The sequence below is a fragment of the Panulirus ornatus genome, chromosome 23, assembly GCF_036320965.1.
Source record: "Panulirus ornatus isolate Po-2019 chromosome 23, ASM3632096v1, whole genome shotgun sequence".
NCBI classification, from domain to species: domain Eukaryota; kingdom Metazoa; phylum Arthropoda; class Malacostraca; order Decapoda; family Palinuridae; genus Panulirus; species Panulirus ornatus.
In genome coordinates this window covers 13,112,065-13,127,064 of record NC_092246.1, presented here as the reverse complement: position 1 = coordinate 13,127,064, position 15,000 = coordinate 13,112,065, and the positions used below count along the sequence as shown (strand labels likewise).

Genomic DNA, 15,000 nt, shown 5'->3' with positions numbered 1-15,000 from the left:
ACTGCGTCAGTGAAGAGTTGACTGGATCAGTGAGGAGTTGCAGTCGTTGTTGAGAGCGGTTCTCATACAAATATTGGTCTCATAACTAATAGCTTTTCCTCTTGTCAAACCTTGTTTAACTTTATGCATCAGTTTCATTAAGGAGCCTTCCCTCCGCCTCAAAGGCTTCAGTGCAAAGGTGAGTATACTGATCTAGCTGTTCATGTGAGTGTAAAATGGTTCTTTTGTAATAGCGAAAACTAAGGGGAAACAACAACAACGACAAATGCCGTACTAGGGTTGATGCATCCCAGGGCAAGATTGCACAGAAAGTGCATGATTATAGTAAAAAGATTAGGGTTAGGTAAGGAATGGTGAGAGGATGTTAGCAGGATTCCTGCAGTGCTGTACAGAAGGTGAGGGAATAGGAATTTCTGCAGGAAGCTCTTGCCACGGTCCTGATTTAGTGGGAGGTTACCGTTTGTGTTTTGTCCTGCAGGAGATCGTGGGATTGGTAGTACATGAAGTTGGTCAAGTTGCTTGCCCAGATAGATGGCGATGTCTTATATAAGAATCCTGCCGAGGGTGACCACGAGAGCCAAGGCACCACAAAGCCCTGCCAAAAACGAATCATGTGGTCAGCTTCTACTTGCGTTTGGGACGCCCCAAGGGCTAATAGATTCACAAGTCACATAACCCTATATGTATTAAGGCACTGGCGGTGCACCTGTGGTCTGAGGCAGTATAGTTACCTCACCGGCACATGAGGCAACCGTCACAATATTAGTGTGTGATCAGGCCTCACCACTCTGTGGTTGATAATAGAGGAGCGAAGATGGTCGCAGTAGTTGACGATGGTCCCATGAGAGTCATAAGCGAGTAGGCTCTCTGTCGTTAAGGTTCAAGACCTCTGGCCTACATCAATGTAAGGTTAGTGTTACTTTCTTGATATAGTATTTAAAGTGGCAAGGTTAAGCAACCTTGGACTGATTTCGCCACCAGTAGGGTCGCTCTCATATGAAAGCTTAAGGCAGATGTTATAAAAGAATGATGGTGTCGTGGCTTATGACATTATACTACACTGTTCCAACTAACCACACATGGGACAATTAACCTTAGATGGCTGACAGTCAATAACAGTTTCAGGAGCTTCAATTGTTCCATCCTTCTGGGGCTCCGCAGTGTTTTGTAGCAGATACCTGGATATGTGACCTATTTGTCAGCAGACGTAGCATTCAACCGGACTAGGTTCATATGAAAATAACCTGGTTGGAAAAGAGCCTTCTGTGTCGAGGATGCAGCATTCTGCTGACGGAAAATATCATTCTCCTCCCACCACAATGGTGTGATTGATGGTCATCCATCTTTCAAGAACTTGTGAGCTCTGAGCTCCAGGTAAATTCTTCATCAACGTCGATGAGCGGCCTCTAATGTACCTCTTACCTCTGCCAGAGGTGTTGGAGAGAGTTTAGGTTCTCCATACTGATGACTACAGAGCGTCATCTATTTGACAGCTTTAAGGCTCTTCCTCGAGACGTATACAAAGGTGACCTGACCGAAGATCGATGTGGGTCCTCTTCCTTCAGGTTTCAATTCCATACAAATTGCTTCATTCCACTAGAATTTCATTTCGGTTTTCCTTCAAGTGGTAAACGAAGATTGATAATGTCTCTCTGTGGAGCAAAAAAGTGGTAAAAGAGAAGTGTGGCCTTGGCTGCTGGAGTTGCATTTTCCTTTTCCTTCCTCCTCAACGCCCTTTTTAATTTTCTGGTAGTGACGAACCGATCTGTGTCCTTGGGTCCTGAAGGTGTAGTTTCGAACTTCAAACTACTTCGGGAAAGAGTCTCATCTTCGAAGTGTCTTGCGACGCTAAGGGCGGGTTCCAGATAGTCAGGGCTATTGCCTCACTCTCACCCTCTGGGGTATCTGGAAAACAAACACTCCGGCGGTCGAGGTCCCAATTGCCACAGCGGTACCAGACTGTCACTTTGACCAGTGCCTCTAAAATGAAGACAGAACTGGATCCTCAACGTTCATACGGTATCAAAGGTCACCCACCACCCATGTGTCCAAGACGTTAAGCAGTCGTCTGAGAACAAGGGGGACCCAGATCAGGTCATCAGGTCAGAGTGGGACTGTCACAAAAGCGTATTTCTAACACGGTCACCCAACGTCAACTGAGAGGAGAATAAGTGTGGAAAATTGCGGCGTCCTGATGACTAGTTTAAGTCCTCCATATCGTCCTGGATGATATAGTTCCCCCTACAGTGGTTTGGCAGAGACTGATAGAAGCATCGTTGGCTTGAGGTGCACTTCAGTGGCGGCATAGCATCTGCCCTGAGAGCGAGAGACTCTGCCCAAGAAACCAATCCGTAGGATGACCGTGAAAGACATGGGGTAAGGTCCCATTGTCGTAGAATGGGTCACTGTTGGTAATGTGAGCACCATATGGGTTACTATGGGCAATATGAGCACCATATGGGTCGCTGTGGGTACTGTGAACTCCATATGGGTCATTATGGGTAATATGAGCACCATATGGGTCACTGTGGGTACTGTGGGCTCCATGTGGGTCACTATGGGTAATATGAGAACCATATGGGTCACCATGCGTACTGTGAGCTCCATTAGGGTCACTATGGGTAATGTGAGAACCATATGGGTCATTGTGGGTACTGTGAGCACCAGATGGGTTACTGTGGGTACTGTGAGCACCATATGGGTCACTGGGTAATATGAGAACCATATGGGTCACTGTGCTTACTGTGAGACCATATGGGTCAATGTGGATACTGTGAGCACCATATGTGCCAATGTGGGTAATGTGAGCACCATATGGGTCACTGTAGGTACTGTGAACACCATATGGGCCACTGTGGGTTCTGCGAGCGCTATATGGGCCACTGTGGGTACTGTGAGCACTGTGTGAGTCTGTAAGCCACTGGAGGATTTGTAAGCTTTTTGTAAGTGATAAATACTATAGTGAGTGCTGCATGGGCAAATGGCAGTGTTGTGAGTACTGCGTCGGTCTTGAGTGATTACGTGAGCACTGAGTGAACCAGATGCACTTCTGTGAGCACTGAGTGAGCTAGCTGCAGTTCTGTGAGCACTGAGTGAGCCAGCTGCGGTTCTGTGAGCACCGAGTGAGCTAGCTGCAGTTCTTTGAACACTGAGTGAGCCAGCTGCAGTTCTGTGAGCACTGGGTGAGCCAGCTGCAGTTCTGTGAGCACTGAGTGAGCCAGCTGCAGTTCTTTGAACACTAAGTGAACCAGTTGCAGTTCTGTTAGCACTAGTGAGTCAGTTGCAGTTCTGTGAGCACTGAGTGAGCCAGCTGTGGTTCTGTGAGCACTAAGTGAGCCAGCTGCAGTTCTGTGAGCACTGGGTGAGCCAGCTGAAGTTCTGTGAGCACTGAGTGAGCCAGCTGCAGTTCTTTGAACACTAAGTGAACCAGTTGCAGTTCTGTTAGCACTAGTGAGTCAGTTGCAGTTCTGTGAGCACTGAGTGAGCCAGCTGTGGTTCTGTGAGCAGTAAGTGAGCCAGCTGCAGTTCTGTGAGCACTGAGTGAGCCAGCTGCAGTTCTGTGAGCACTGAGTGAGCCAGCTGCAGTTCTGTGAGCACTGAGTGAGCCAGCTGCAGTTCTTTGAACATTGAGTGAGCCAGCTGCAGTTCTGTGAGCACTGGGTGAGCCAGCTGCAGTTCTGTGAGTACTGAGTGAGCCAGCTGCAGTTCTTTGAACACTAAGTGAACCAGTTGCAGTTCTGTGGGCACTAGTGAGTCAGTTGCAGTTCTGTGAGCACTGAGTGAGCCAGCTGCAGTTCTGTGAGCACTAAGTGAGCCAGCTGCAGTTCTGTGAGCACTGAGTGAGCCAGCTGCAGTTCTGTGAGCACTGAGTGAGCCAGCTGCAGTTCTGTGAGCACTAAGTGAGCCAGCTGCAGTTCTGGGAGCACTGAGTGAGCCAGCTGCAATTCTGTGAGCACTGACTGAGTCAGCCGCATTTTAATGAGCACTGAGTGAACCAGCCGCACTTCTGTGAGCGCTATGAGCAACTAGTAGTTTTCTGAATATATTTCAGAGGAATAATTCACATTATTTTATCAAAGAATTTAAGGGGTGCTGTGACTAACTAGCCTTTACTGCCCTCTGTTACCTCTAGGTTATTATCTAATCAGACCATCAAAGACCGAAATAACTCAACGGAGCTCTTCATTTTCCCAGAAGATAGGTAGGCTCCTCAGGTGGTACAGAGTAGTGGTAATGACTCTGGAAATCATTCCAGTGGTAGAACTCCAAGTTTTAGAATGGAACATGAGGATATATACAGATTATTATAGAATGGAATGACGTACGGATAAATGCAGATTATTATAGATGGGGATAAATGCAGATTATGACAGAGTATCATGATTTATATATTATGTATAAAGAAGGCAGTGCATTCATTCCATGCTCTTTCAACAGATAGTGAGTATCAAGCGCAGCCAACAACCATAATGGCCATCGAGGACTTCGACTCCATATTTGTCCACATCGGTGGCTTTGGCCGCTACCAGAAGGTGAGTGTTGCTCTCATGATGGGCAGTTTTCAAGGATAAAAATATAGGTCCACATTTGGTATCTTAATTACATATTATTAGCGATGTGAACGAGTTTTTTTTTTTTTAATGCAGACTTGCCGCTCACATTTGGGGTAGCATATCTACTCCCCTATCCTAATTTTTACATATACCAACTCTCATATCTCTCTAGTGTCTGATTCGTTATTCCTCTTATCTTTTACACCCATCACACTCATGTCATTCACTGCAAGCAATCCCTCCCAAACCTTTGTGATGTAGTGGTTAGTGTTACTCACATTGAGTCAGTACTGGCCAGTACTCATCATTTCACTCACCTTTTACACCCATCACACCCATTCAGTTCCCTGCATACAACCCCTCCCGCATCTTTGTCTCTGTGGTGTAGTGGTTAGTGTTACGTGACTAAAAGGCAGCACGAGACAACCCTGGGTCGGATCCGGAGGTGTTCGAATCCTGGGTGTGGTACTCGACCTACACCCAAGTTAGATGTTCATCCTTCTCTCGGGGCTGGAAACCCTCCCCTCCTTGTATTTACACTTTCTAAAAGGGGAAACAGAAGGAGTCACGCAGGGAGTGCTCATCCTCCTCGAAGGCTCAGATTGGGGTGTCTAAATGTGTGTGGATGTAACCAAGATAAAAAAAAAAAAAAAGGAGAGATAGGTAGTATGTTTGAAGAAAGAAACCTAGATGTTTTGGCTCTGAGTGAAACAAAGCTCAAGGGGAAAGAGGAAGAGTGGTTTGAGAATGTCTTAGGAGTAAAGCCAGAGGTTGGTGAGAGGACTCGAGCAAGGAAAGAAGTAGCACTACTCCTGAAACAGGAGTGGTGGGAGTATGTGATAGAGTTTAAGAAAGTAAACTCTAGATTGATATGGGTAGAACTGAAACTGGATGGAGAAAGATGGGTGATTATTGGTGCATATGCACCTGGGCATGAGAAGAAAGATCATGAGAGGCAAGTGTTTTGGGAGCAGCTGAGTGAGTGTGTTAGTAGTTTTGATGCACGAGACCGGGTTATAGTGATGGGTGATTTGAATGCAAAGGTGAGTAATTGGTGTGCACTGGGTGTTCATGGTTGTAAATGGAAATGATGAAGAGCTTGTAGATTTGTGTGCTGAAAAAGGACCGGTGATTGGGAATACTTGGTTTAAAAAGAGAGATATACATAAATATACGTATGTGAGTAGGAGAGATGGACAGAGAGCGTTATTGGATTACGTGATAATTGATAGGAGCACGAAAGAGAAACTTTTGGATAATAATGTGCTGAGAGGTGCAACTGGAGGGATGTATGACCATTATCTTGTAGAGGCGAAGGTGAAGCTTTGTAGAGGTTTTCAGGAAGGAAGAGAGAATGTTGGGGTGAAGAGGGTGGTGAGAGTAAGTGAGCATGGGAAGGAGACTTGTGTGAGGAAGTAACAGGAGAGACTGAGTACAGAATGGAAAAACGTGAGAACAAAGGACGTAAGGGGAGTGGGGGAGGAATGGGATGTATTAAGGGAAGCAGTGATGGCTTGCGCAAAAGATTCTTGTGGCATGAAAAGTATGGGAGGTGGGCAGACTATAAAGGGTAGTGAGTGGTGGGATGAACAAGTAAGATTATTATTGAAAGAGAAGAGAGATTCATTTGGACAATTTCTACAGGGAAATAATGCAAATGACTAAGAGACGTATAAAAGAAAGAGGTAGGAGGTCAAGACAAAGGTACAAGAGGTGAAAAAGAGGGCAAGTGAGAGTTGGGTGAGAGAGTATCATTAAATTTAAGAGAGAATAAAAAGAAGTTTTGGAAGGAAGTAAATAAAGTGCGTAAGACAAGGGAACAAATCGGAACATCATTGAAGAGGGCTAATGGAAAGGTGATAACTACTGGTGATGTGAAAAGATGGAGTGAGTATTTTGAAGGTTTGTTGAATGTGTTAGATGATAGAGTGGCAGATATGGGGTGTTTTGGTCGAGATGGTGTGCTAAGTGAAAGGGTTAGGGTGAATAATTTGGTAAACAGGGAAGAGGTAGTAAAAACTTTGCGGAAGATGAAAGCTGGCAAGGCGGTGGGTTTGGATGGTATTGCAGCGGAAATTTTTAAAAAAGGGGTTACTGTGTTGTTGACTGGTTTGTAAGGATATTCATTGTATGTATGAATCATGATGAGATGCCTGAGGATTGGCGAAATGCATGCATAGTGCCACTGTACAAAGGCAAAGTCGATAAAGGTGAGTGCTCAAATTACAGAGGTATAAGTTTGTTGAGTATTCCTTGGAAATCGTATGGTAAGGTATTGATTGAGAGGATGAAGGCATATACAGAACATCAGATTGGGGAAGAGCATTGTGGTTTCAGAAGCGGTAGAGGGTGTGTACATTAGGTATTTGATAACAAGGTGATGTGAGAAGGAGATGGAGTGAGTATTTTGAAGGTTTGTTAAATGTGTTTGATGATAGAGTGGTAGATATAGGGTGTTTTGGTCGAGGTGGTGTGCAAAGTGAGAGGGTTAGGGAGAATGATATGGTAAAGAGAGAAGAGGTAGTAAAATGAAAAAATTAAAGCTGGCAAAGCAGCGGGTTCGGATGGTATTGCATTGGAATTCATTGAAAAAGTGGGTGACTGTGTTGTTGACTGGTTGGTAAGGTTATTTAATGTATATATGACTCATGGTGAGGTGCCTGAGGATTGGAGGAATGCTTGCATAGTGCCATTGTACAAAAGCAAAGGGATAAAAGTGAGTGCTCAAATTACAGAGGTATAAGGTTGTAGAGTATTCCTGGGAAATTATATGAGAAGGTATTGATTGAGAGGGTAAAGCCATGTACAGAGCATCAGTTTGGAGAAGAGCAGTGTCGTATCAGAAGTGATAAAGGATGCACATGCATATACATACGTCCACACACGCAAATATACATACCTACACAGCTTTCCATGGTTCACCCCAGACGCTTCACATGCCCTGATTCAATCCACTGACAGCACGTCAACCTCGGTATACCACATCGATCCAATTCACTCTATTCCTTGCCCTCCTTTCACCCTCCTGCATGTTCAGGCCCCGATCACACAAAATCTTTTTCACTCTATCTTTCCACCTCCAATTTGGTTTCCCACTTCTCCTCGTTCCCTCCACCTCCGACACATATATCCTCTTGGTCAATCTTTCCTCACTCATTCTCTCCATGTGACCAAACCATTTCAAAACACCCTCTTCTGCTCTCTCAACCACGCTCTTCTTATTTCCACACATCTCTCTTACCCTTACGTTACTTACTCGATCAAACCACCTCACACCACACATTGTCCTAAAACATCTCATTTCCAGCACATCCATCCTCCTGCGCACAACTCTATCCATAGCCCACGCCTCGCAACCATACAACATTGTTGGAACCACTATTCCTTCAAACATACCCATTTTTGCTTTCCGAGATAATGTTCTCGACTTCCACACATTCTTCAAGGCTCCCAGGATTTTCGCCCCCTCCCCCACCCTATGTTCCACTTCCGCTTCCATGGTTCCATCCGCTGCCAGATCCACTCCCAGATATCTAAAACCCTTTACTTCCTCCAGTTTTTCTCCATTCAAACTCACCTCCCAATTGACTTGATCCTAAACCCTACTGTACCTAATTACCTTGCTCTTATTCACATTTACTCTTAACTTTCTTCTTTCACGCACTTTACCAAACTCAGTCACCAGCTTCTGCAGTTTCTCACATGAATCAGCCACCAGCGCTGTATCATCAGCGAACAACAACTGACTCACTTCCCAAGCTCTCTCATCCCCAACAGACTTCATACTTGCCCCTCTTTCCAAAACTCTTGCATTTACCTCCCTAACAACCCCATCCATAAACAAATTAAACAACCATGGAGACATCACACACCCCTGCCGCAAACCTACATTCACTGAGAACCAATCACTTTCCTCTCTTCCTACACGTACACATGCCTTACATCCTCGATAAAAACTTTTCACTGCTTCTAACAACTTGCCCCTCACACCATATATTCTTAAATCCTTCCACAGAGCATCTCTATCAACTCTGTCATATGCCTTCTCCAGATCCATAAATGCTACATACAAATCCATTTGCTTTTCTAAGTATTTCTCACATACATTTTTCAAAGCAAACACACACACACACACACACACACACACACACACACATATATATATATATATATATATATATATATATATATATATATATATATATATATATATATATATATATAGCGTTGATTCAGTTGCTCCTGTCGTCTCAGCTAACATGAGAGAATGACATATAGTCTGAAGATTCATTAGCAAGACACGACACTTGGATGAAAGTCTTTTAGGAAGGTATGGCCGTGTAGATATTATGACAATAGGTAGTTTGTACCAGAGAGAGTGCCCCTTTACTTGCTCCTTAAGAAAGGATACCGTTCTAATCCCTTTAGCATTCACTTCATTTCTCTCACGTCTATTATTTCCTTGATTCTTTCCTTAGCTCTTGGTTTCTGACCATCAGTACAGATTTCACAGTGCTAGGTCTACATGAGATCTCTCCTGTGTGGCTCACCTCTGGTCCTCCTCTTTCAAGAATTTTGATGAAACTTGAGTCTTAGCGCTCGATATCTGACAATATGTGGCGGAAGTATTAGCTTTCTTAGCTCCCTTTCCTGTCATTTTTCTGCTCCTTTCTTCCTTGAATCATAGTTTCCTCTCCGACCGGTACATTTCTTTTTTCCATGCTAGCTGAGACGGCCCGGGCAACCTGGGCCAAGTACCCATTTTATCGACCAACCCCTAGGGGCGGATGAAGAGCTGGGTTGCCTGTGGTCCGACTTCCGCAGCCAAGATTCGAGCTTATGCGCTCGACCTTGGGCGGCCCGTGAATGCGTCAGTCAGTATACAGTAGTTGTTGATGGAGTGGTGTTTCTCAGGGTTCTTTCTTGTCGCGTACTTTCTCCTCTCCATGAATGATCCCGCTTCTACTTCTAACCGTAATCACCATTATCTTAATGATTCCTTTTCCTGTACCTCACCTTTACCATCTCCTTCTAACACTCGTTCTCTTTCTTGCACTGAACACATTTCCTCTCTCAATTCGGTCCTTTTGCAGTATCACAGAATGGGTAACCGTAATCAAGTTATATCAGGTAATACCAGTGTTCAAATTCTTCCTATATCTTTATATAAGAATTGCTCTTTCCCTCTAGTAATTTCAAAATAACGCAATTCAGCCGTGTAATAACGTAAAAATGTTGGACTTAACCACATCCTCCAATGTCCTGGTGACCCTACATAATCAGTGTCACTAAATCTGTTTCCCAAAGCTGGGGGAAGGTAATGTATGGGTGCCATGATTATTTTTCTTTCAAGGATCTATTTCATGTTTACAGGGATCTTATTCGCCTTAGTATAGGGTACAGTCCACATACCTAGGGTGCTCTTCCTTCACTTCTCATAAGACCGGAGTGGAGAAAAAAAAACTTTCTGTCTCATTAATTTTCGTGGTATCATAACAAAGGAAAAGAACAAGTGCATAAAAACGCTAAAACTATTTTTGCTATCAGAACGGCAGCCAAAGAGGTAATGTTAACATCATTACAACAGTAACAAAATATTTTTGAAATTGCTGCAACATCAAGAACCAAGTTATCAAAATTACATCCAAACGACATGTGGTGACATCATTAAAACGGCCAAACACCATTCCCAATACAAAAGCCAAAGAACATTTGCGTCTTCTCTTCAATCATCCATTCTGTTCCTCTGCATGCATCACCCTTTAGGTCTGCAAACACCTTTGAAGCCCCTCATATCTTTTACCCAAGACGGACTTTGAGTGAGACATGTACCATGTTAGTCATCATAAGGAAGAATAATATAATCAAATCAATCTAAGACAGTATTTTTTGTCTTCCACCTTCTAATCTATCGCACCATGATCAAAACTATGACTGCTATCACCTGTGGCTTGGCTCCCTTATTTCAGGTAAGATCTTTGTTGCCCTCCGTTAAATGGTATCTGATTTATATGTTCCTTCATGTGGTTTGGCCAGACTGGTGACGAGTGCTCTAACTTGCTGTAAATATCTTTTGAATATCTGCATGTCTTTCGTGCTTGGAGGATATTTGATATTAGCCAAAGGATAATTAACGTCCATGACAGTGTGTCTTATGGTGTTTGAAATGTACCAGGAAAACTCTCGAGTTTCCTTTAGCACAGAATTCAGTAAGATGACAGTCCTAATGAAGCTTCCTACTGCAGAGTTTCATGTTGACCACTGTGCTCTTGTTCGGGAAGAAGGTATCAAGCAAGTGCATGACCACTGCTGGAACATGTCTGAGTCTCTTTACATTTCATGACAGTTTATGACATTTCTGACTCCTCTCACGACTTAGGATCAACATTGATATACTCAGTCCTTTTGTAAAGCCATTCACATATTTCAGGAATAACACTGGTACCAAGAATGGATCCAGTGGGATATATAAATCTTCATTATTCTCCAGATGCTGTTCTTGGTGAACTGCTTCATGAACTGTTTAATGGCTTTTGTCTACTTCGGTCAAATATTCATGTGTCTGACGCCGCCTCACTGGTGCTCCGCCCCACCTGGTCTCCTCGCCCTCAACTTGACACAGGAGGAGCTCAAGAACCTCACAGTACCCAGGGACGTGAGCACTGGGAAGTTCTCTCAGTGCAGAAGATATGACGTAAACTTCGAAGAGGTATGAAATAAGAATGACCCTTAATGCTATGTTCTTTGTTCCTGTTTGTATATTGTGATATTCCATATTGAACGTCAGGGTGATATAAACAGCTGAAAACCGCATCACGAAATCTTAGGATAATCGGCACCTCATTCTTTCCTCACCCTGGAAGGTTGTGACGGGTAACGTGACGTGGCCCAACATCTTGTGGCCCACAACCAATTGCACTTATGGCTGGACCTACAATTACTCGCTTTATTACCCCACCATCACATCACAGGTAACTTATTTATCATCATTGTGAGGTTGATCAGGGTATAGATAGGGAATGTGATTCTTCTGCTTTTGTGAGAGAGAGAGAGAGAGAGAGAGAGAGAGAGAGAGAGAGATTCCTACAGGAGTGTAAGGTGGACAATTTTTTTCATAAGGTATGATTATTTTGTCTGTTGTCACTCGTAGATGGCGCTTGCTTTATCTGGGACATTTTGGCCCACAGCTGAACTGGGTGTGTGAGGACGACTGGAGACCTGCCTTCTCTCAAACAATATTCTTCGTGGGCTCGCTCCTCACCTCACCAGTGCTGGGCTGGGCAGCAGACAGGGTTGGCAGACTCCCCATTATCGTCATCACCAACGTGGTGGGTGGCGTGGCAGGGATCATCTCCGCCTTCTGTAACTCCTTTATAAGCTTCCTTGTCTTCAGATTCTTCGTTGGCATGACCTTCGATACCAACTACAGTATTGCGTACATCCTCCGTGAGTCATTTGGTCATGAACTTCATTCCTGTTCGATATATCTGTTAAAACAACTTCAATGTGGATATTGTTATGAAGATTTATCACATGCATCACCACTGTCTATCTTCATACTAACTTCATTTGCTGCCACTGAAAAGCATCAATGCAATCTGGAGATGCTACACTGAACAACATACTTTAATCATGAAACTAAAGTATTTAACACACACACACACACACACACACACACACATATATATATATATATATATATATATATATATATATATATATATATATATATATATATATATATATATTTTTTTTTTTTTGTTTTTTTTTTTGCTTTGTCGCTGTCTCCCGCGTTTGCGAGGTAGCGCAAGGAAACAGACGAAAGAAATGGCCCAACCCACCCCCATACACATGTATATACATACGTCCACACACGCAAATATACATACCTACACAGCTTTCCATGGTTTACCCCAGACGCTTCACATGCCCTGATTCATTTCACTGACAGCACGTCAAACCCGGTATACCACATCGATCCAATTCACTCTATTCCTTGCCCTCCTTTCACCCTCCTGCATGTTCAAGCCCCGATCACACAAAATCTTTTTCACTCCATCTTTCCACCTCCAGTTTGGTCTCCCACTTCTCCTCGTTCCCTCCACCTCCGACACATATATCCTCTTGGTCAATCTTTCCTCACTCATTCTCTCCATGTGCCCAAACCATTTCAAAACACCCTCTTCTGCTCTCTCAACCACGCTCTTTTTATTTCCACACATCTCTCTTACCCTTACGTTACATACTCGATCAAACCACCTCATACCACACATTGTCCTCAAACATCTCATTTCCAGCACATCCATCCTCCTCCGCACAACTCTATCCATAGCCCACGCCTCGCAACCATACAACATTGTTGGAACCACTATTCCTTCAAACATACCCATTTTTGCTTTCCGAGATAATGTTCTCGATTTCCACACATTCTTCAAGGCTCCCAGGATTTTCGCCCCCTCCCCCACCCTATGATCCACTTCCGCTTCCATGGTTCCATCCGCTGCCAGATCCACTCCCAGATATCTAAAACACTTTACTTCCTCCAGTTTTTCTCCATTGAAACTTACCTCCCAATTGACTTGACCCTCAACCCTACTGTACCTAATAACCTTGCTCTTATTCACATTTACTCTTAACTTTCTTCTTTCACACACTTTACCAAACTCAGTCACCAGCTTCTGTAGTTTCTCACATGAATCAGCCACCAGCGCTGTATCATCAGCGAACAACAACTGACTCACTTCCCAAGCTCTCTCATCCACAACAGACTTCATACTTGCCCCTCTTTCCAAAGCTCTTGCATTCACCTCCCTAACAACCCCATCCATACACAAATTAAACAACCATGGAGACATCACACACCCCTGCCGCAAACCTACATTCACTGAGAACCAATCGCTTTCCTCTCTTCCTACACGTACACATGCCTTACATCCTCGATAAAAACTTTTCACTGCTTCTAACAACTTGCCTCCCACACCATATATTCTTAAAACCTTCCACAGAGCATCTCTATCAACTCTATCATATGCCTTCTCCAGATCCATAAATGCTACATACAAATCCATTTGTTTTTCTAAGTATTTCTCACATACATTCTTCAAAGCAAACACCTGATCCACACATCCTTTACCACTTCTGAAACCACACTGCTCTTCCCCAATCTGATGCTCTGTACATGCCTTCACCCTCTCAATCAATACCCTCCCATATAATTTACCAGGAATACTCAACAAACTTATACCTCTGTAATTTGAGCACACACTCTTATCCCCTTTGCCTTTGTACAATGGCACTATGCACGCATTCCGACAATCCTCAGGCACCTCACCATGAGTCATACATACATTAAATAACCTTACCAACCAGTCAACAATACAGTCACCCCCTTTTTTAATAAATTCCACTGCAATACCATCCAAACCTGCTGCCTTGCCGGCTTTCATCTTCCGCAAAGCTTTTACTACTTCTTCTCTGTTTACCAAATCATTTTCCCTAACCCTCTCACTTTGCACACCAACTCGACCAAAACACCCTATATCTGCCATTCTGTCATCAAACACATTCAACAAGCCTTCAAAATACTCACTCCCTCTCCTTCTCACATCACCACTACTTGTTATCACCTCCCCATTTGCGCCCTTCACTGAAGTTCCCATTTGCTCCCTTGTCGTACGCACTTTATTTACCTCCTTCCAGAACATCTTTTCATTCTCCCTAAAATTTAATGATACTCTCTCATCCCAACTCTCATTTGCCCTCTTTTTCACCTCTTGCACCTTTCTCTTGACCTCCTGTCTCTTTCTTTTATACATCTCCCACTCAATTGCATTTTTTCCCTGCAAAAATCGTCCAAATGCCTCTCTCTTCTCTTTCACTAATAATCTTACTTCTTCATCCCACCACTCACTACCCTTTCTAATCAACCCACCTCCCACTCTTCTCATGCCACAAGCATCTTTTGCGCAATCCATCACTGATTCCCTAAATACATCCATTCCTCCCCCACTCCCCTTACTTCCATTGTTCTCACCTTTTTCCATTCTGTACTCAGTCTCTCCTGGTACTTCCTCACACAAGTCTCCTTCCCAAGCTCACTTACTCTCACCACCCTCTTCACCCCAACATTCACTCTTCTTTTCTGAAAACCCATACAAATCTTCACCTTAGCCTCCACAAGATAATGATCAGACATCCCTCCAGTTGCACCTCTCAGCACATTAACATCCAAAAGTCTCTCTTTCGTGCGTCTATCAATTAACACGTAATCCAATAACGCTCTCTGGCCATCTCTCCTACTTACATACGTACACTTATGTATATCTCGCTTTTTAAACCAGGTATTCCCAATCACCAGTCCTTTTTCAGCACATAAATCTACAAGCTCTTCACAATTTCCATTTACAACACTGAACACCCCATGTATACCAATTATTCCCTCAACTGC

At 43.7% G+C, this 15,000-nt stretch overlaps 1 protein-coding gene across 1 annotated transcript in view; it reads left to right on the top strand.

Moving 5' to 3' along the window:
- LOC139756814 (organic cation transporter protein-like) overlaps positions 1-15,000 on the top strand; it is a 259,073-nt gene that overhangs the window by 131,534 nt on the left and 112,539 nt on the right. The window contains exons 2-5 of the mRNA XM_071676623.1: positions 4,438-4,532; positions 11,044-11,262; positions 11,417-11,524; positions 11,741-11,999. Coding sequence (XP_071532724.1) covers positions 4,470-4,532; positions 11,044-11,262; positions 11,417-11,524; positions 11,741-11,999 — 649 coding nt within the window. The 5' untranslated portion in view covers positions 4,438-4,469. The remainder of the gene's footprint in view (positions 1-4,437; positions 4,533-11,043; positions 11,263-11,416; positions 11,525-11,740; positions 12,000-15,000) is intronic.